This window comes from Mobula hypostoma, chromosome 9, assembly GCF_963921235.1.
Source record: "Mobula hypostoma chromosome 9, sMobHyp1.1, whole genome shotgun sequence".
NCBI lineage: Eukaryota > Metazoa > Chordata > Chondrichthyes > Myliobatiformes > Myliobatidae > Mobula > Mobula hypostoma.
The window spans coordinates 113470706-113492360 of record NC_086105.1 but is presented as its reverse complement, the minus strand read 5'-3'; the positions used below and the strand labels follow the sequence as shown (position 1 = coordinate 113492360).

Sequence of the window (21655 nt, the reverse complement as noted above, 5' to 3'; positions counted from 1 at the left end):
ACCAGCAACTTTGATGTGTGTTACCTAATTAATTAGCTTGTTTATTTCGGCTTTTTTCTTAAAGATGTGCTGGGTGCATTACGACTACTGCTGTACCGCTGCATTCTTTGCGGCCCGGAGGTTGGGGACCACTGCGTATCTAATTTTCCACGAGCTACCCTGAAAACGCAGTTCATGGCAGGGTGCTACACACATGTGCACTGGGCAGAAAGAACAGAACTAAAACCCCGCAACCCGGAAACAATCTCTCTTTGCAAACAGCTTTGTAGCAAAAGTATTGCTATATTACCATTATCCTAATTAGTGTTACTTATTTTTATAATGCTCACATTACAACTGTATTTGTGTATTTATTTTTGATTTTTTTCGGGATCTACTAGGAAAGTCTCAAAGATCGACCGGTCAATCGCGATCGACGGGTTGGTGACCCCTACTTTACAGTCAAAGGGTATATCTATCCATCTGTCCTCTCAATGACATTATCTCACTCAAATTTTTAAGGATTATTGGTTAGTTTTACTACATTTTATCTCCTAGCATTGTCCCCTCAATGCAAGAAATTAATCTAGTGTATGTAGTATGCACCAAAATAGTAATCTTCTTTTGGGTATAGAGACCAAAGCTCCTGTTAGAATGCTTGCTGGAATTATGTGCATTTGTAATGCAAATCCTTAATTGTAAATGGCAATCAAAAATCTAAGTATTAGAAATCTGAGATAAGAACAGAAAATGCTGGAGATACTTGGGTCAGCTAGCATTTGTGGAGAGTGAAATAATGTTTTCATATCAAGTTGATGAGGAAAAGGGGGCAACAAAAAACAATGTTAGAGCTTTGAGACCTTGTACACTCCTGTTGAAATAAAAGAAAATGGTGAAAGTGTTCAGCAGACCATACAGCATCTCTGGAGTGAGAAAAACAGATGACCTTTAATCGAACCTGACAAACTGGTTTTCTGAAATTGTTCTGCAGAGCAATCACGCAAACTGAATTTGGCTTCACTGGTTTATGGAACCTATGAACAGTGAAAGTAATTCACTGAATTGGAAGATAAACATGAATCACTAACTCATTTGGAAGGAATGTTTGGGTCCCCAAAGAGTAGATCATTCAGGAGGCAGAGGCAGTAATAGATCAGAGTTTCAGGGAGACAGTCACCCCTAAAATTCAGGAGACAGGTAACTGGGTGACTGTCAGGAGAGGGAAGGGGAATAGACAGAAAGAGCAGAGCACCCCTGTGGCCGTTCCCATCAACAATAAGTATACTGTTTTAGATATTGTTGGTGGGAACGACCTACCATGGACAAGTTGTAGTGGTTGTGCCTCTGGCACCGAGACTGGACCCTCAGCTCAGAAAGGAAGGAGGGAAAAGAGGAGAGCAGTAGTGATAGGGGATTCGATAGTTAGGGAGACAGATGAAGTTCTGTGGGAGAGATCGAGAATCCCAGATGGTCTGTTGCCTCCCTGGTTCCAGGGTCTGTGATATCTCGGATCAAGTTCTTGGTATTCTCAGGAGAGAGGGTGTGCAGCCAGATGTCGTGGTCCACGTGGGGACAAATGACATTGATAGGAGTAGGGATAAGGTCCTGAAGAAGGAATATAGGGAGTTAGGAAAGAAGATTAAAAAGCAGGACCTCAAGGGTGGTAATCTCAGGATTGCTGCCTGTGCCATGAGACAGAGAGGGTAGCAACAGGAAGTTATGGCAGATGAATGCGTGGCTGAAGAGTTGGTGCAGAGGGCAGGGGTTCAGATTTCTGGATCATTGGGATCTGTTCTGGGGAAGGTCTGACCTGTACAAAAAGGATGGGCTGCACCTGAACTGGAAAGGGAGCAATATCCTGGCGGGCAGGTTGGCTAGAGCCGTTGGGGAGGATTTAAACTAGTTTGGCAGGGGGTTGGGAATCAGAATGTGAGTGCAGAGATTAGGGTGGAAGGACAAGGGCATGATGTTATGTGTTCTGAGTTGATGAGAAAGGACAGGCAGGGGACAAAACATAATTGTACCCAGTTAGAGGGGTTGAAATGTGTCTATTTCAACACTAGGAGTATTAGGAATAAAGGGGATGAACTTAGAGCATGGATCAGTACGTGGAACTACAGTGTTGTGGCCGTTACTGAAACTTGGCTGGAGGAAGGGCAGGATTGCCTGATGCAGGTACCGGGGTTTAGGTGTTTTAAAGGGAATAGGATGGGAGGTAGAAAGGGGGGGGAGGGAGAGTAGCATTACTGGTCAGGGATAGTATCACGGCTGTAGGAAGGGAGGACACTGCAGAGGGAGTGTCCACTGATTCAGTGTGGGTGGAAGTCAGAAATAGGAAGGGATCAATCACTGTGCTGGGAGTAGTCCATAGGCCCCTAAATAGCCCTCAGGATACGGAGGAGCAGATAAGCAGGCAGATTTTAGAATGGTGCAGGAAATACAGGGTTGTAGTTATAGGTGATTTCAACTTCCCTCATATTGACTGGTACCTCCTGACTGCAAGGGGGATAGATGGGGCTGAATTTGTCAGGTGTGTTCAAGAAGGATTCCTGACATAGTATGTGGACTGGCCGACGAGAGGAGAGGCCATACTGGACCTAGTTCTGGGTAATGAACCTGGTCAGGTGGCAGACCTCTTGGTGGGGGAGCATTTTGATGAGAGTGACCACAACTCCCTTAGCTTCAGCATAGCTATGGAAAAGGATAAAAACAGACAAAATGGGAAAGTGTTTAACTGGGGAAGGGCTAACTATGAAGAGATGAGGCAGGAACTAACAAGAGTAAATTGGAAACAGATGTTCAAGAGTGAAAGCACAGAAGTAATGTGGAGGAAGTTTAGGGGCCACTTGTGCTGGGTTCAGGATAGGTTTGTCCCACTGAGACAAGGAAAAAATAGTAGGAAAAGGGAACCGTAGCTGACAAAACACGTGAGACAACTCGTCAAGAGGAAGAAGGAAGCATATGTTAGATATTAGAAGCATGAAGCAGGAGGGGCTCATGAGAAGTATAGGGTAACCAGGAAGGAACATAAGAAAGGACTTAGGAGAGCTTGAAGGGGGCGTGAGAAGGCTTTGGCATGTCATATTAAGGAGAACCCCAAGGCATTCTATGCATATGTGAAGAACAGAAGGATGAGAAGAATGAAGGTGGGGCTGCTAAAGGATAAAAAAGGCAACATGTACCTGGAGGTGGAGGAGGTTGGGGAGGCCCTAAATGAATACTTTGCTTCTGTATTCACAAGTGAAAAGGACCTTGATCAGGGTGAGGTCAAAGTAGAACAGGCCTGTGTGCTGGACAATGTGGAGATTAAGGAAGAAGTGTTGGATGATCTTAAAAACATCAAGATTGATAAGTCCCCAGGGCCGGATGTGATATACCCCAGGTTGCTGTGGGAAGTGAGAGAAGAGATCGCTGGAGCTGTAGCTGTGATCTTTGAATCCTCTTTTGCTGCAGAGGAGGTGTTGGAGGATTGGAGAATGGTAAATGTAGTTCCCTTGTTTAAAAAAGGTAATAGGGAGAATCCTGGGAACTATAGACCGGTGAGTCTTACATTGGTGGTCTGCAAACTATTGGATTCTTAAGGATAGGATCTACAAGCATTTGGAGAAGTACAGTCTACTCAAGGATAGTCAACATGGCTTTGTGAAGGGAAGGCCGTGCCTCACGAGCCTAATTGAGTTTTTTGAAGAGGTAACAAAAGAAATTGATGAGGGTAGGGTGATAGATGTGGTCCACATGGATTTTAGCAAGCTATTTGACAAGGTCCCTCACGAGAGACTCATCCAGAAAGTCATGAGGCATGGGATCAGTGGAACCTTGGCTGTTTGGATAAAAAAATTGGCTTAAAGGAAGAAAGCAGAAGGTAGTAGTGGAAGGAAAGTATTCTGCCTGGAGGTCAGTGACTAGTGGAGTGCCACAAGAATCTGTCCTGGGACCCCTGCTCTTCATGGTTTTTAAATAAATGACTTGGATGAAGAGGTGGAAGGATGGATGAGTAGATTTGTGGATGACACAAAGATTGGAGGAGTTGTGGATGGAGCTGTAGGTTGTCGAAGGTTACAAGAGGATATAGATAGGGTGCAGAGTTGGGCAGAAAAATGGCAGATGGAGTTCGGTCCGGATAAGTGTGAGGTGATGCATTTTGGAAGGACAAACCAGAAGGCGGAGTACAGAATGGTCAGTTACTTAAGAGTGTGGATGAACAGAGGGATGGGGTTCAAATCCATACATCCCTCAAGGTTGCTGCACAGGTTGATAGGATAGTTAAGAAGGCCTATGGGATGCTAGGCTTCATTAATAGGGGAATTGAGTTCAAGAGTAGAGAGGTCATGTTGCAAATCTACAGCTTTCTGGTGAGACCACACTTTGTATTGTGTTCAGTTCTGGTCACCTCATTATAGGAAGGATGTGGAAGCTATGGAGAGGGTGCAGAGGAGATTTACCAGGATGTTGCCTGGATTGGAAAACAAGTCTTATGAGGCAAGGTTGGCAGAGCTGGAACTTTTCTCTTTGGAGTGTAGAAGGGTGAGAGGGGACTTGACGGAGGTCTACAAGATTATGAGAGGCATAGATAGGGTGGATAGCCAGTACCTGTTTCCCGGGGCACAAATAGCAAACACCAGAGGGCATATGTACAAAGTTAAGGGAGGGAAGTTTAGGGGAGACATATGGGGTAAGTTTTTTACACAGAGGGTTGTGGGTGCCTGGAATGACTTGCCAGGGATGGTGGTGGAGGCTAAAACATTAGGGGTATTTAAGAGCCTCTTGGACAGGCACATGGATGAAAGAAAAATAGAGGGTTACGGGGTAGTGTGGGTTTAGTACTTTTTATTTAGGAATATAAGGATCGGCACAACATCGAGGGCTGAAGGGCCTGTACTGTGCTGTAGTATTCTAGTGTCTAGAAGACGTAAGGACAAGTATTAGAAGAAAAGGGGTTGTTAGCAGAAATGGAAAAGAGAATCAGAGAGGCAACAATTCCTTTGAAATAACAGAAGGTGAAGATGAGCATGGTGGTGGCATTGGGTTGAAAGTGGTGAAATTAAATAGGATGGTTCTGTTACGTGTTGTGGCAGGTAGGATAGGATGTTAGGATAGGAGGAAACCAGCACCTGGAGTCAGAGGAGGTAGGAGAGGTCCTTAATTAATACTTTGCTTTAGTATTCACCAGTGAGAGGGACCTTGACTAATGTAAAGAGCAAGCTAAAGTGCTGGAACTTGTCAAAGTTAAGAAAGAAGCTGTATTGGAACTTCTGAAAAACATTAGACTAGAGTAGTCCCTAGGCTAGACGAGATATTCCCCAGGTTACTTTGGGAAGTGAGGGATGAGATTGCAGGGGCACTGATAAGTGGTCAAGAGGAGGGAGAAAAATTGGTGGGACTAATGGTAAAGTTCTTAGCAGTGCAGAGGAACAGAGGGATTTTGAAGTCCATGTCCATAGGTCTTTCAAATTTGCTGCACAAGTTGATAGAATGGTTAAGAAGGTGGATGGTGTTTTGATCTTCATTAGTGGGGGGGGATTGAATTCAAGAGCCATAGATGATGATGTAGCTGTATGAATCTGGTTAGTTCACACTTGGAGTATTGTGTTCAGTTCTAGTCACGTCATTATAGGAAGGATGTGGAAGCTTTAGAGTGTTGGGCATGTATGTGGTCAAATGGTTAAGGCGCTCATCTAGTGATCTCAAGGTCGCTAGTTCGAGCCTCAGCTGTGGCAGCATGTTTGTGCCCTTGAGCAAGGCACTTAATCACACATTGCTCTAGTCTGTGCGAGGAGTGACGCCCCACACAGACTTCCAATCTGTGCCTTGTAAGGCATGAAAATGCCCAACGCAGGCCTCTCATGGTCTGAGTCGATGTTCCCCTAGAGGGGTGCCGCTGGGATTTACCAGGATTCTGCCTGGATTAGTGATTATGCTTTATAAAAACAGTTTGAGTGAACTAGGCCTTTTCACTTTGAAGTGAAGGAGGATGAGATGTGACTTGATAGAGATGTACAAGAATCTCAGATGAGTGGACAGCTTTTTTCCCAGTGCAGCAAGAAGGCTGTCAGAGGTAGTTTTTACACAGTGATGGTTGCATGGAAAGTACTGCTGGGGTTGGCAGATACATTAGTGATATTTAAGAGAATCTTAGATAGGCACATGGATGGAAGCAAAATGGAAGGCTATGTGGGAGTGAAGGGTTAGCTTTATGCTAGTATATGTTAGAAGATTGGTACAACATTATGGACTGAAGGGCTTGTATTGTGCTGTATTGTTCTGTATTCTACATCTGATTTAATAAGTCTTCAGTACCTCCTCTTCACTGCCCTGTCATTCATTCTGTTTGTCTCCATCCTATCATAGACATTTCCTTCTTTCTTGACACTTCTCTGAAACTGAAAAAAAGTTGGATTTCTAAATTTTTCTTTCTTTTTAAATCTTTTTATTGAGTAAGTATACAAAAAAGGTAAGCCATATAAACATTAATACAATGTTAAAGTATAATAAAATTCCAAAAGATAACAATACCAAAAAGAAAATACTACAAACAATGTAATTTAAGCATAAGAAACCAAGATAACATAATAGTATACTAAATTTTATATATATCAATGGAAAAAAAAGAAAAAAAAAACCCAAAAAAAAACCCACCGTGCAGCTAACTAAAAGCAAGGCAAAGCAATGGGCTAACTTGAAACCAAACAGAGTTAAACTTAAAATCACGTCCTCAATCCCGACCTCCATTAAAAACAGTGAAAAAAAAAACAAGAAGGGTAAATATTACATTAAATGAAAATATCGAATAAAAGGTCCCCAAATCTGTTCAAATTTAAATGAAGAATCATAAAGGTTAGTTCTAATTTTCTCCAAATTCAAACATAAAATCGTCTGAGAAAACCAAAAAAAGGTAGTTGGAGCATTAAGCTCTTTCCAATGTTGTAAAATACATCTTTTCGCCATTAAAGTAAGAAATGCAATCATTCTACGGGCTGAAGGGGAAAGATTACTAGAAATTTTAGGTAGTCCAAAGATAGCAGTAATAGGGTGAGGAGAGATATCTATATTTAATACCTTAAAAATAATATTGAAAATATCTCTCCAAAAAGTTTCCAAAGTAGGGCAAGACCAAAACATATGAGTTAAAGAGGCTATCTGCCCCGAACATCTATCACAGAAAGGATTAATATGCGAGTAAAAATGCGCTAACTTATCTTTGGACATATGTGCTCTATGAACCACTTTAAATTGAATTAGGGAATGTTTAGCACAAATAGAGGAAGTATTAACTAATTGTAAAATCTGCCCCCAATCATCCACAGAAATGGTAAGCCCCAATTCCTGTTCCCAATCTACCCTAATCTTATCAAATGAAGCTTTCCTAAGTTTCATAATAATATTATAAATCATAGCCGATGCACCTTTCTGACATGGATTAAGGTTAATTATCGAATCTAAAATATATATAGGAGGAAGCATTGGAAAGGAAGAAAGTATAGTACTTAGGAAATTTCTAACTTGTAAATATCTAAAAAAATGTATTCTTGATAAGTTATATTTATTAGATAATTGTTCAAAAGACATAAGGGAACCATCTAAAAATAAATCCAAAAACCGTAAAATACCCTTAGTCTTCCAAGTTTGAAAAGCGCGATCCGTAAAAGAGGGAGGAAAAAATATGTTACCTAAAATAGGAATCGCTAACCCGAATTGATTAAGATCAAAAAATTTTCTGAATTGAAACCAAATGCGCAAAGCATATTTAACTATCGGGTTAGAGACCTGCTTAAGGCGTTTCGAATCAAAAGGAAGAGAGGAACCTAAAATAGAACCAAGTGTATAACCCTGAACAGATTGTAATTCCAATGCTACCCATTTAGGAATAGATAGTATGTCCCGGTCAAGTAACCAAAATTTCATATGTCGAATATTAATAGCCCAATAATAAAATCTAAAGTTAGGTAATGCTAAACCTCCATCTCTCTTAGCTTTCTGTAAATGTATTTTACCCAGTCTCGGATTCTTATTCTGCCAAATAAATGAAGAAATTTTAGAGTCAACTTTATCAAAAAAAGATTTAGGAACGAAAATTGGTAATGCCTGAAACACATATAAAAATTTTGGCAAAAAAAACATCTTAACTGCATTAATACGACCAATCAAAGTTAAATATAAGGGAAACCATTTAGATGAAAGTTGAGTAATATGGTCTATTAATGGTAAAAAGTTAGTCTTAAATAAATCTTTATGTTTACAAGTAATTTTAATCCCAAGATATGAAAAGTAATTATTAATCAATTTAAATGGAAATTTATAATATAAGGGAAGATGTTTATTAATCGGAAAAAGTTCACTCTTACTAAGATTTAATTTATAACCTGAGAAAAGACCAAATTGTGCTAATAACTCTAAAACAGCAGGAATGGATCTCTCAGGATTAGAAATATATAAAAGTAAATCATCAGCATAGAGTGATAATTTATGGGACTTTAATCCCCGAGTTATCCCAGTAATATTTGAAGATTCTCGAATAGCAATTGCAAGAGGTTCTAATGCAATATCAAATAATAGGGGACTAAGAGGACAGCCTTGTCGAGTACCACGAAAGAGAGGAAAAAAAGGTGAGTTTAAAGAGTTAGTACGAACCGAGGCTACAGGGGAGTGATATAACAGTTTAATCCAGGATATAAATTTCAAGCTAAAATTAAACATTTCAAGCACCTTAAATAAATAAGGCCATTCTACTCTATCAAAAGCTTTCTCGGCATCTAAAGAAATAACACACTCAGGAACATTTTGTGAGGGAGTATAAACGATATTTAACAATGTACGAATATTATAAAAAGAGTAACGACCTTTAATAAAACCCGTTTGGTCTTCCGAAATAATAGAAGGAAGTACTTTTTCTAGTCTATTTGCTAATAACTTAGAAAAAACTTTAGAATCAACATTTAATAAAGATATTGGTCTATAAGATGCACATTGAGCAGGGTCTTTATCCTTCTTTAGTATTAGAGAAATTGATGCTCTATTAAAAGATTCCGGAAGTTTACCAAGTTTCAAAGAAGCCTCAAAAACCTTATAGAGCCAAGGAATCAATAAAGAAGCAAAACATTTATAAAATTCAACGGTAAACCCATCAGGGCCAGGAGCTTTCCCCAGATTCATAGAAAAAATAACATTCTTAATCTCATCCATTGTAATGCAAGTATCTAATAAAGAAGACATATCCTGTGAAATCTGAGGGAAGTCTAACTTATCTAAAAAATCATTCATATATTTAGAATCTCGAGGAGACTCTGATTGATATAAAGAAGAATAAAAATCACAAAAGGTTTGATTAATCCCCACATGATCCAATATCAATCGATCATTTTGGTTATAAATCTGATTGATTTGAGATTTAACATAATTAGATTTCAATTGATTAGCCAGCAGCTTGCCAATTTTATCACTGTGAACATAAAAATCACTTCTTGTTTTCTTTAATTGGTTTACAATCGAGGACGAGAGTAGTAAACTGTGTTCCATTTGAAGTTCAGTTCTTTGTTTGTATAACTCCTCAGAAGGAGCCATAACATATTTCTTATCAATTTCTTTAATCTTGTCCACAATTGCCATCTCCTCCTGCTTCTGTTTCTTCCTCAAAGCAACGGAATACGAAATAATCTGACCCCGAATATAGGCTTTAAAAGTGTCCCAAAGAGTGTTAACCGAAATATCTTCTGTATGGTTAATTGTAAAAAAAAGCTCAATCTGTTCATTCATAAAATTAACAAAGTCCGAGTCCTGAAGCAACAGCGAATTAAAACGCCATTGTCTATTGTTTGGTATATTGGCCATAATTTTAATAGAAAGCTTAAGTGGAGCATGATCCGAAATGGTTATAGAATCATAATCACATTTAATCACTGAAGGAATGAGACGAGAATCAATGAAAAAATAATCAATTCTTGAATAGGAATGATGAACATGTGAAAAGAAGGAAAAATCTTTTTCCTGAGGATGCAGAAAACGCCAAATGTCCGTCGACCCAGAATCAGAAAGGAAAAAATTAATCAAATTTGCAGATTTATTAGGTAAAGTCCGTAAAGGAGCCGAACGGTCCAAAGCTGGAGATAAACAGGTATTAAGATCTCCGCCCCAAATCAATGAAAACTCGTTCAAATTCGGAAACTGATCAAACAATGATTTATAAAATTCCGGACAATCCATATTAGGAGCATAAACATTAACCAAAACTACTTTTTTATTAAATAGTAAACCACTAACCAATAAAAATCTACCATTCGGATCAGAGATAATATCCTGTTGTGTAAAAGTAACTGAGGAATCTATAAAAATAGAGACGCCTCGAATCTTAGCATTGGAGTTCGAATGAAATTGTTGTCCCTTCCAGAATTTGAAAAAACGTAGTCTGTCCCCCCTCTGTACATGGGTCTCTTGTAAAAATAAAATTTGTGCTTTAAGTCTCCAGAACACTTTAAAAACTTTTTTCCTTTTAATAGGATGATTAAGACCATTAGTATTCCAGGAGACAAAATTAATAATAGACTCCATAAATCCTAAAGTCAACCCACAACAAGGAGGATTGACGATAGGCGCGACCCACAAACCCGGAGAGGAAACAGAACATACAAAAGATACCGGGGAAAAGGACGCAACCAGTACTTCAATAATGTATATAGCCCAAACAGAAACAAACTAAAACGTGAAGCCCCTCCCACCACCCCCCGCCCCAAGACCCCAAGGCAAAATCTAAAGCAGACCCGCCAGAAAGAAGCAAGCGCTAAAACTACCCCCATGACTTCCGGTATACGCTCCCTAAAAAAAAGGTATAAATATGAAAAGGATCAGCTAATTGTAAAACAGTAAAAAAATAAGTAAAAAAAAAGTTAACTCAATTAAAATACACACAGAACAGAACAAAAGCCGGAAAATATATATTAAAAAAAAACCCACAATAAACCTCAAACTCATGAATAGACACAGCAACAAAAAAAAATAGGATTATTAACATAAAGTGATTATAAAAAGCAAAACAGAATAAAATTTTAAAAAAACTACAAAATTTAAGGCCACACAGGAAATACGTAAGATGACAAAAGGGAAGTAACCACCCAGAATCCCCTGGGAAAAGAAAGAAATGACGCAGTTAAAAAGAAAGTTTAGCAGCCATATTAAGAAATCAAAAATAAACTTTTCTGCCCTGATAGGGCACAGAAAAGTTAAAACCAACCAATTCACAGCCTCCGATCAACGGAGATAATTAAAAAAAGGCAATTAAGATGTTGAAGATGAAAGTTGATCCAGATAACTCTGGGCATCCGATGGAGAATCAAAAAAACGAAGGGCTCCATCTAACATGCGAATCCTTAGACGTGCAGGGTACAGCAGCGCTGGTCTTAAATCCATCTTATAGAATTCCGACATCACGGATCTGTAACGGACCCGTTGGTCCCAGATTGGTTTACTGAAATCTTCCACGAATCGGAACTTAAGATCCGAAAAATCAATGAAACCTTTAGATCGAGCGAATCGAAACAGTCTCTCCTTGTCTTGAAAATAATGAAAACGTAAAATAACATGCCTAGGTCTATCTGACCTAGACAGGATTTCTAAATTTTTCTACGTCTGATCAAGGGTCATTTGCTTGAGAGTTTAAATCTGTTTCTGCACAGATGCTGGCTGATATCCAGCATTTTCTGTTTTATCTCCTTACTATAAAAGCCAAGTTAACATTTCTTTTCCTACTAACTTGTATATGTATATTGTCTTCTCACATCTGATGAAGCAATACACCAACATGCTTACATATACCAAAGATCACTAATTTCCCACCATTTAAAAATTGCTTTGTTTTTCTATTCATTCTATTAAAGTGAACAATTGCTAATTTTCTCACTTTATACACCATCTGCCACCTTTTTGGCCTTTTGCTTTCCTCTGTTTCCTTCCTTCATTTTTTTTGCACCCTCCCTTTTTCAACTAACTAAATCATAAAACTTCAAATTTTTTGAACTCTTTTCAGAATAGACTTCCCATTCTGACATGTCTATCCACGGCCTCCTCTACTGTAAAGATGAAGCCACACTCAGCTTGGAGGAACAACACCTTATATTCCGTCTGGTTAGCCTCCAACCTGATGGCATGAACATTGACTTCTCTAACTTCCGCTAATGCCCCACCTCCCCACCTCCCCCTCGTACCCCATCCGTTATTTATTTTTATACACACATTCTTTCTCTCACTTTCCTTTTTCTCCCTCTGTCCCTCTGACTATACCCCTTGCCCATCCTCTGGGTTTCCCCCCCTCCCCGCCCCCATCTTTCTCCTTGGGCCTCCTGTCCCATGATTCTCTCATATCCCCTTTGCCAATCACCTGTCCAGCTCTTGGCTCCATCCCTCCCCCTCCTGTCTTCTCCCATCATTTTGGATCTCCCCCTCCCCCTCCCACTTTCAAATCTCTTACTAACTCTTCCTTCAGTTAGTCCTGACGAAGGGTCTCGGCCTAAAACGTCGACTGTACCTCTTCCTAGAGATGCTGCCTGGCCTGCTGCGTTCACCAGCAACTTTGTGTGTTGCAATCTTCTCCTCCTTGTTTTCTGTCCTTTTAACCAATCTTATAAACATGCTGCCCCAACACCGTGAGCCTTTTGTAACAGTTTCTGGGTGATTCTTTGATCAAATGCCACTTGATAATCGAAATGAAAGAGGTAGCTGAAGAGATTGTGAAGTTCTTAGTAATGATAGTTCAAGAATCACTAGATTCGGAATGCTTCCAGAGGACTGAAAAATTTGCAAATGTTACCCCAGTCTTTAAGAAGGGAGTGAGGCATATTAAAGGAAGATGCAGGAGTTCATTATTAAAAATGAGGTTTCGGGGTACATGGAGGCATGTTAAAATATGCCAAAGTCAGTATGGTTTTCTTTAGGGGAAATCTTGCCTGACAAATCTCTTGGCATTCATTGAGGAAATAACAGGCAGGATAGACAAAGGAGAGTCAGTAGATCTTGTTTACTTGGATTTTCAGAAGCCCTTTGACAAGGTGCTGCACATGAGCCTGCTTAACAAGGTAAGAGCCCATGGTATTACAAGACAGGTACTGGAATGGAGAGAAGATTGGCTGGCCGACAGTAGGCATAGAGTGGGAATAAAGGGGGCCTTTTCTAGTTGGCTGCTGGTGACTGGTGATGTTCTGCAGTATTGGGGCTGCTCTTTTCATGTTATTTGGATGACAGAATTGACGGCTTTGTGGTCAGGTTTGCAGATAATACGAAGATAGATGGAGGGACAGGTAGTGTTGAAGCAGGGAGTGTGCAGAAGGATTGGATAGATTGGGGAAATGGGCAAAGAAGTGGTAGATGGAATATAGTGCAGGGAAGTGTATGATTGTGTACTTTAGAAGGAATAAAGATGTAAACTATTTTCTAAATGGGGAGAGAATTCAAAATTCAGAGGTGCAAAGGGACTTGGGAGGCCTTTTGCAGGGATTCCCTGAAGGTTATCTTAGGTGAGTCAATGGCAAGGATGGCAAACACAATGTCAACATTCTTTTCAAGAGGACTAGAAAATAAGAACAGGGATGTGATGCTGAGACTTTATAAGGCATTGGTCAGACTGCACTTGGAGTATTGTGAGCCGTGTTGGACCTCTTATGTAAGAAAAGATGTGCAGGCATTGGAGAGCATTCAGTGGAAGTTCACAAGAATGATTCTGGAAATGAAAGGGTAAATGAGTGTTTGGCTCTGGCACCTGCTGGAATTTAGAACAATGAGGAGGAATTTCATTGAAACCTATGGAATATTGAAAGGCCTAGATAGAGTGGATTTGGACAGGATGGTTCCTACAGTGGGTGAGTCTAGGACCAGAGTGCACTGCCTCAGAATAGAGGGACTTCTATTTAGAACAGAGATGAAAAGGAGTTTCATTGGCTAAAAGATGGAATTTATTGCCACAGACAGGCCAAATCACTGAGTATATTTAAAGCAGAAGTCGACAGATTCTTTGTTGATCAGGTGTCAGAGGTATCGGTGAGAAGGCAGGAGAATGGGGTTGAGAGGGATAATTAATCATTGTGATGGAATGGTGCAGCAGACTTGATGGGCTGAATGGTCTCATTCTACTTCTGTGTCTTATGGCCTTGTATTTGACAACAATTAGTTCTGCTAATGTATACTATTTGTTACATTTTGGAAGAACTTTCTTCTTAGAAACGTAGAAAATCTACAGCACAATACAGGCCCTTTGGCCCACAATGCTGTACCGAACATGTACTTTAGAAATTACCTCTGGTTACCCATAGCCCTCTATTTTTCTAAGCTCCATGTACCTATCCAGGAGTCTCTTAAAAGACCCTATTGTATCTGCCTCCACCACTGCCCCCGGCAGCCTATTCCAAGCACTCACCACTCTCTGCGTTTATATAAAAAAAATTACCTGTGACATTTCCTCTGTACCTACTTCCAAGCTACTTCCACCTCTCGTGTTAGCCATTCCAGCCCTGGGGCAAAACTTCTGACTATCCATGCGATCAGTGCCACTCACCATCTTATACACCTCTGTCAGGTCACCTCTCATCCTCTGTCACTCCAAGGAGAAAAGGCCAAGTTCACTTAATCTATTCTTGTAAGGCATGCTCCCCAATCCAGACAACAATCTATTCTGCACCCTTTCTATAGTTTCCATATCCTTCCTGTAGTGAGGCGACCAGAACTGATCACAGTACTCGAAGTGGGGCCTGCCCAGGGTCCCATATTGCTGTAACATTACCTCTTGGCTCTTAAACTCTATCTCACGGTTGATGAAGGCCAATGCACTGTATGCTGCCTTAACCACAGAGTCAACCTGCGCAGCAGCTTTGAGTGTTCTGTGGACTTAGACCCATTGGTCCCTCTGATCCTCCACACTGCCAAGAGTCTTCCCATTAATACTATATTCTGTCATCATATTTGACCTACCAAAGTGAACCACTTCACACTTACCTTGAACTCCATCTACCACCTCTCAGCCCAGTTTTGCATCCTATCGATGTCCTGCTGTACCCTCTGACCGCCCTCTACACTATCCACAACACCCCCAACCTTTGTGTCATCAGCAAATTTACTAACCCACCCCTCCGTTTCCTCATCCAGGTCATTTATAAAAATCGTGAAGAGAAGGGGTCCCAGAACAGATCCCTGAGGCACACCACTGGTCACTGACCTCAATGCAGAATATGACCCGTCTACAGCCACTCTTTGCCTTCTGTGGGCAATCCAGTTCTGGATTCACAAAGCAAGGTTCCCTTGGATCCCATGCCTCCTTACTTTTTCAGTAAGCCTTGCATGGGGTACCTTATCAAATGCCTTGTGAAATCTATATACACTATACCTACTGCTCTACCTTCATCAATGTGTTTAGTCACATCCTCAAAAAAAAATCCAATCAGGCTCGTAAGGCACGGTCTGCCTTTAACAAAGCCATGCTGATAAATCCTGCCTCTCAGGATCTTTTCCATGAATTTACCAACCACTGAAGTAAGACTCACTGGTCTATAATCTCCCTTTCTTGAATAAGAGAACAACATCTGCAACCCTCCAATCCTCCAGAACCTCCCCCATCACCATTGACGATGCAGTGATCATTGCCAGAGGCTCAGCAATCTCTTCCCTCGCCTCCCACAGTAGCCAGGGATACATATCGTCTGGTCCTGGAGACTTATACAACTTGATGCATTCCAAAAGCTCCAGCACATCCTCTTTCTGAATGTCTATATGTTCAAGTTTTTTCAAGCTGCTGTAAGTCGTCCCTACAATCGCCAAGATCCTTTTCCGTAGTGAATACTGAAGCAAAGTATTCATTAAGTACCTCAGCTAGCTCCTCCGGTTCTATACACACTTTTCCACAGCCACCCTTGATTAGTCCTATTCTCTCACTTCTTATCCTCTTGCTCTTCACATACTTGTAGAATGCCTTGGGGTTTTCTTTAATCCTGCTCGCCAAGGCCTTCTCATGGCCCCTCTGGGTCTCCTAATTTCTTCCTAAGCTCCTTCCTGCTAGCCTTATAATCTTCTAGATCTCTATCATTACCTAGTTTTTTGAACCTATCGTAAGCTTTTCTTTTCTTTTTGACTAGATTTTCAATAGCCTTTGTACACCACGGTTCCTGTACCCTACCATCCTTTCCCTGTCTCGTTGGAGCATACCTATGCAGAGCACCACACAAATATCTCTGGAACATTTGCCACTTTTCTGCTGTACATTTCCCTGAGAGCATCTGTTCCCAATTTATACTTCCAAGTTCCTGCCTGATGGCTTCTATTTCCCCTTACTCCAATTAAACGCTTTCCTAACTGCAGCTGTGGCAGTATCTCTGATGAGCAGTGCCACGCCCCCACCTCTTTTGCCTCCCTCCCTGTCCTTTCTGAAACATCTAAAGCCTGGCATTCTAAGGAACCATTCCTGCCTCTGAGCCATCCATGGCTCTGTAATGGCCACAACATCATAGCTCCAAGTACTGATCCATGGTCTAAGCTCATCCACTTGGTTCATGATGCTTCTTGCATTAAAATAGACTTATCTCAAGCCATGGGTCTGAGCATATCCCTTCTCTATCACCTGCCTGTCCTCCCTCTTGCACTGTCTCCAAGCTTTCTCTATATGTGAGCCAACCGCCCCTTCCTCCATCTCTTCAGTTTGGTTCCCACGCCCCCCCAGCAATTCTAGTTTAAACTCTCCTCAATACTCCTAGCAAACCTCCCTGCCAGGATATTGGTCCCCCTCGGATTCAAGTGCAACCCGACCTTTTTGTACAGGTCACGCCTGCACCAAAAGAGGACCCAGTGATCTAGAAATTTGAATCCCTGCTCCCTGCTCCAATCCCTCAGCCACACATTTATCCTCCACCTCACTCTATTCGTATACTCACTGTCGTGTGGCACAGGCAGTAATCCTGAGATTACTACCTTTGAGTTCCTGCTTCTCTAACTTCCTTCCTATCTCCCTGCAGTCCGTTTTCAGGACCTCCCTTTTCCTACCTATGTCGTTGGTACCAGTATGTTACACAGCCTCTGGCTGTTCACCTTCCCACTCCAGGATATCGTGGACACGATCAGAAACATCCTGAACCCTGGCACCTGGGAGGCAAACTACCATTAGTGTTTCTTTCTTACATCCACTGAATCACCTGTCTGACCCCCTAACTGTAGAGTCCCCTATTACTGCTGCCTTCCTTTCCCTACCCTTCTGAGTTACAGGGCCAGACTCTGTGCCAGAGGTGCAGCCACTGGTGCTTCCCCCAGGTAGGCCGTTCCCCCCCCCCACCCCCCAATAGTACTCAAACAGGAGTACTTATTGTTAAGGGGGCAGCCACAGGGGTACTCTCTAGTGTCAGACTCCTGCCCTTCCCCCTCCTGACTGTTACACTTATCTGCCTCCTGAGGCTTCAGTGTGACTACTTGCCTATAGCTCCTCTCTATCACCTCCTCACTTTCCCTGACCAGATTAAGGTCATTGAGCTGCATCTCTAGTTCCCTAACGCGGTTCCAAAGGAGCTGCAGCTCAACACACCTGAGCGCAGATGTCGCCGTCCGGGAGGCTGGGATTCTCCTGGACTTCCCACGTCTGACACCCAGCTCTTCTTGCGCAGTTGCTTAGAATTGAGGATGATTTGTGGACATCTGTGGTTTCTGAGTTGTCTGAGCCCAATGCGGCACCTGTAGATTGTTCCACTTCTCTTTCATTTGTGATTCCGATTACTAAATTTCATCACTTAGTTTCATGTCCGGTAATTGTTTTTTTTATTAGGTAAGATATGACGTACTGTTGCATCTTTTAACAAAGTAGGATGAGAAATTTATGAAGGCAAAGGATACCTTCAGAAACTGAAATAATCTCAGTGGCCACTATGAGAGTGAACTAAGATTGGAGTTGTGCATAATTTGTAGCAAAGACTATTATGTAACTGAAGTCCTCCTCATCTCAATTAATTTAAAACAGTTGTGTTTTTTTGTTTATGACGTTCATTGAAATTGACCGAGTCTTTATTCTCTATTTTGAAAGTAATCCTTTTTATTTTTATTTTTCATATAGGTCCCTTGCAGTTGGCACCAAATCTGGCTACAAGTTTTTTTCCCTTTCTTCGGTGGATAAATTAGAACAGATTTATGAATGCAGTAAGTTTCCCTATTTGAACTGCACCTCTACAAAGAGTTCTTTTGTGTTATATATGACTGTGGGACAGAAAATTAAATCCTTATATCCATTGTGTTTGTCAGCTTGTCTACCTCTATTCAGCAAAGCTTTGTTAACATTTGTCCTGATAACGTTTGTCATATTTGCCCATCTGCTTACTGTTCTACTCAACATTATCCAAATCCTTGTTCTCATCTTTATGAAAGAGACTGGATTTGAATATCTTTTAATTGTAACTTCAGTATCGTATTTCCTTGTAACCCAAGGGTTCCCAACCTTTTTTTATGCCATGGAGCCGTACCATAAATTGAGGGGTCCACAGACCCCAAGTTGGGAATCCCTGTATTAGCCTATTCTTGCCTACATGCATATTATCATCCCTGCTTCTCCTACCACATCAGGTGATTATTAACCAACTGCCCTATATGTGCTGCTGTTGTGACTCCCGTCTCCCCTTCCCCCACCACCACTCCGCAGCCCCGTCTTCCTCAGATCCCACCGTCAACTCCTGGGCCCTCAGAGGCTCCATCTTCCTCTCACCCCAACCCTCCCCTCTCCACTGACACCCCCAGCCTCCCCCCTCCCCCCCTGATCCCAGCTCTCATCCGTGCCAGGTCTTTACCATCCCCTCCGACCTTCAACTGTCGGAGGCAGAACGCTCTGTTCTCAGTAAGGGCCTCACCTTTGTCCCCCTTCGCCCACACCTCAGCGAGTTCTGTGTTCGCCATGATGCGGAACTTTTCTTCCGCCGTCTCCGTCTCCGAGCCTACTTCTTCGGCAAGGACTCTTCCACCCCCACCGATGACCCCTTCTCCCGTCTTCAACCCTCCTCTTCTTCATGGACACCCCGCTCTGGTCTTCTGCCTGCTCTGGATCTCTTTATTGCCAACTGCCGACGGGACATCAGCCGTCTCGACTTCACCGCACCTTGTCCCCATTCCAACCTCACTCCTTCGGAACGCTCTGCTCTCCACTCCCTCCGCACTAATCCTAACATTATTATTAAACCCGCTGATAAAGGGGGTGCTGTTGTAGTCTGGCGTACTGACCTCTACCTTGCCGAGGCACAGCGACAACTCGCGGATACCTCCTCTTATTTACCCCTCGATCGTGACCCCACTAAGGAGCACCAGGCCATTGTCTCCCACACTATCAACGACTTTATCCGCTCAGGGGATCTCCCATCCACTGCTACCAACCTTATAGTTCCCACACCCCGCACTTCCCGTTTCTACCTCCTACCCAAGATCCACAAACCTGCCTGTCCTGGCCGACCTATTGTCTCAGCTTGCTCCTGCCCCACCGAACTCGTTTCTGCATACCTCGACACTGTTTTATCACCCCTTGTTCAATCCCTTCCGACCTATGTTGGTGACACTTCTCACGCTCTTAAACTTTTCGATGATTTTAAGTTCCCTGGCCCCCACCGCTTTATTTTCACCATGGATGTCCAGTCCCTATATACTTCCATCCCCCATCAGGAAGGTCTCAAAGCTCTACGCTTCTTTTTGGATTCCAGACCTAATCAGTTCCCCTCTACCACCACTCTGCTCCGTCTAGCAGAATTAGTCCTTACTCTTAATAATTTCTCCTTTTGCTCCTCCCATTTCCTCCAAACTAAAGGTGTAGCTATGGGCACCCGTATGGGTCCTAGCTATGCCTGCCTTTTTGTTGGGTTTGTGGAACAATCTATGTTCCGTACCTATTCTGGTATCTGTCCCCCACTTTTCCTTCGCTACATCGACGACTGCATTGGCGCTGCTTCCTGCACGCATGCAGAACTCGTTGACTTTATTAACTTTGCCTCCAACTTTCACCCTGCCCTCAAGTTTACCTGGTCCATTTCCGACACCTCCCTCCCCTTTCTAGATCTTTCTGTCTCTGTCTCTGGAGACAGCTTATCCACTGATGTCTACTATAAGCCTACTGACTCTCACAGCTATCTGGACTATTCCTCTTCTCACCCTGTCTCTTGCAAAAACGCCATCCCCTTCTCGCAATTCCTCCGTCTCCGCCGCATCTGCTCTCAGGATGAGGCTTTTCATTCTAGGACGAGGGAGATGTCTTCATTTTTTAAAGAAAGGGGCTTCCCTTCCTCCACTATCAACTCTGCTCTTAAACGCATCTCCCCCATTTCACGTACATCTGCTCTCACTCCATCCTCCCACCACCTCACTAGGAATAGGGTTCCCCTGGTCCTCACCTACCACCCCACCAGCCTCCGGGTCCAACATATTATTCTCCGTAACTTTCGCCACCTCCAACGGGATCCCACCACTAAGCATACCTTTCCCTCCCCCCCCTCTCTGCATTCCGCAGGGATCGCTCCCTACACAACTCCCTTGTCCATTCGTCCCCTCCATTCCTCCCCACTGATCTCCCTCCTGGCACTTATCCGTGTAAGCGGAACAAGTGCTACACATGCCCTTACACTTCCTCCCTTACCACCATTCAGGGCCCCAAACAGTCCTTCCAGATGAGGCATCACTTCACCTGTGAGTCGACTGGGGTGATATACTGCGTCCGGTGCTCCCGATGTGGCCTTTTATATATTGGTGAGACCCGACGCAGACTGGGAGATCGCTTTGCTGAACATCTACGCTCTGTCCGCCAGAGAAAGCAGGATCTCCCAGTGGCCACACATTTTAATTCCACATCCCATTCCCATTCTGACATGTCTATCCACGGCTTCCTCTACTGTAAAGATGAAGCCACACTCAGGTTGGAGGAACAACACCTTATATTCCGTATGGGTAGCCTCCAACCTGATGGCATGAACATTGACTTCTCTAACTTCCGCTAGGCCCCACCTCCCCCTCGTACCCCATCTGTTACTCTTTTTTTATGCACACATTCTTTCTCTCACTCTCCTTTTTCTCCCTCTGTCCCTCTGAATATACCTCTTGCCCATCCTCTGGGTCACCCCCCCCCCCGTCTTTCTTCCCGGACCTCCTGTCCCATGATCCTCTGGTATCCCCTTCTGCCTATCACCTGTCCAGCTCTCGGCTCCATCCCTCCCCCTCCTGTCTTCTCCTATCATTTTGCATCTCCCCCTCCCCCTCCAGCTTTCAAATCCCTTACTCACTCTTCCTTCAGTTAGTCCTGACGAAGGTTCTCGGCCTGAAACGTCGACTGCGCCTCTTCCTATAGATGCTGCCTGGCCTGCTGCGTTCACCAGCAACTTTGATGTGTGTTGCTTGAATTTCCAGCATCTGCAGAATTCCTGTTGTTTGCCCTATATGTCTTTGGATGTGGGAGGAAGAGGTCTCCTTGGGGAAGCCCGTTTTGTCAAGGGCAGATGTGTAAAATTCATATTTACAAGGCAACCCAGGTACAATCTTGACTATATATGTCTTACACACGGAGCACCATAGTCAAGATTGAAGTTGCTGAAACTGTGAGGCAATAGCCATACATTTTGCAACACTGTCTTGCCCGGTCGTCGTTGCTTTGGAATCTTCCTATCTCACCAATTAAATATACAACTAAAGCAAAAAATTCTTCCACCTTTAGTGCAAG

General features: G+C 42.6%; 1 protein-coding gene across 1 annotated transcript in view; it reads left to right on the top strand.

The window, feature by feature from the left end:
* Positions 1-21655, top strand: part of wipi2 (WD repeat domain, phosphoinositide interacting 2) — a 94221-nt gene that overhangs the window by 31205 nt on the left and 41361 nt on the right. Inside the window, exon 2 of the mRNA XM_063058944.1 lies at positions 18035-18117. Coding sequence (XP_062915014.1) covers positions 18035-18117 — 83 coding nt within the window. The remainder of the gene's footprint in view (positions 1-18034; positions 18118-21655) is intronic.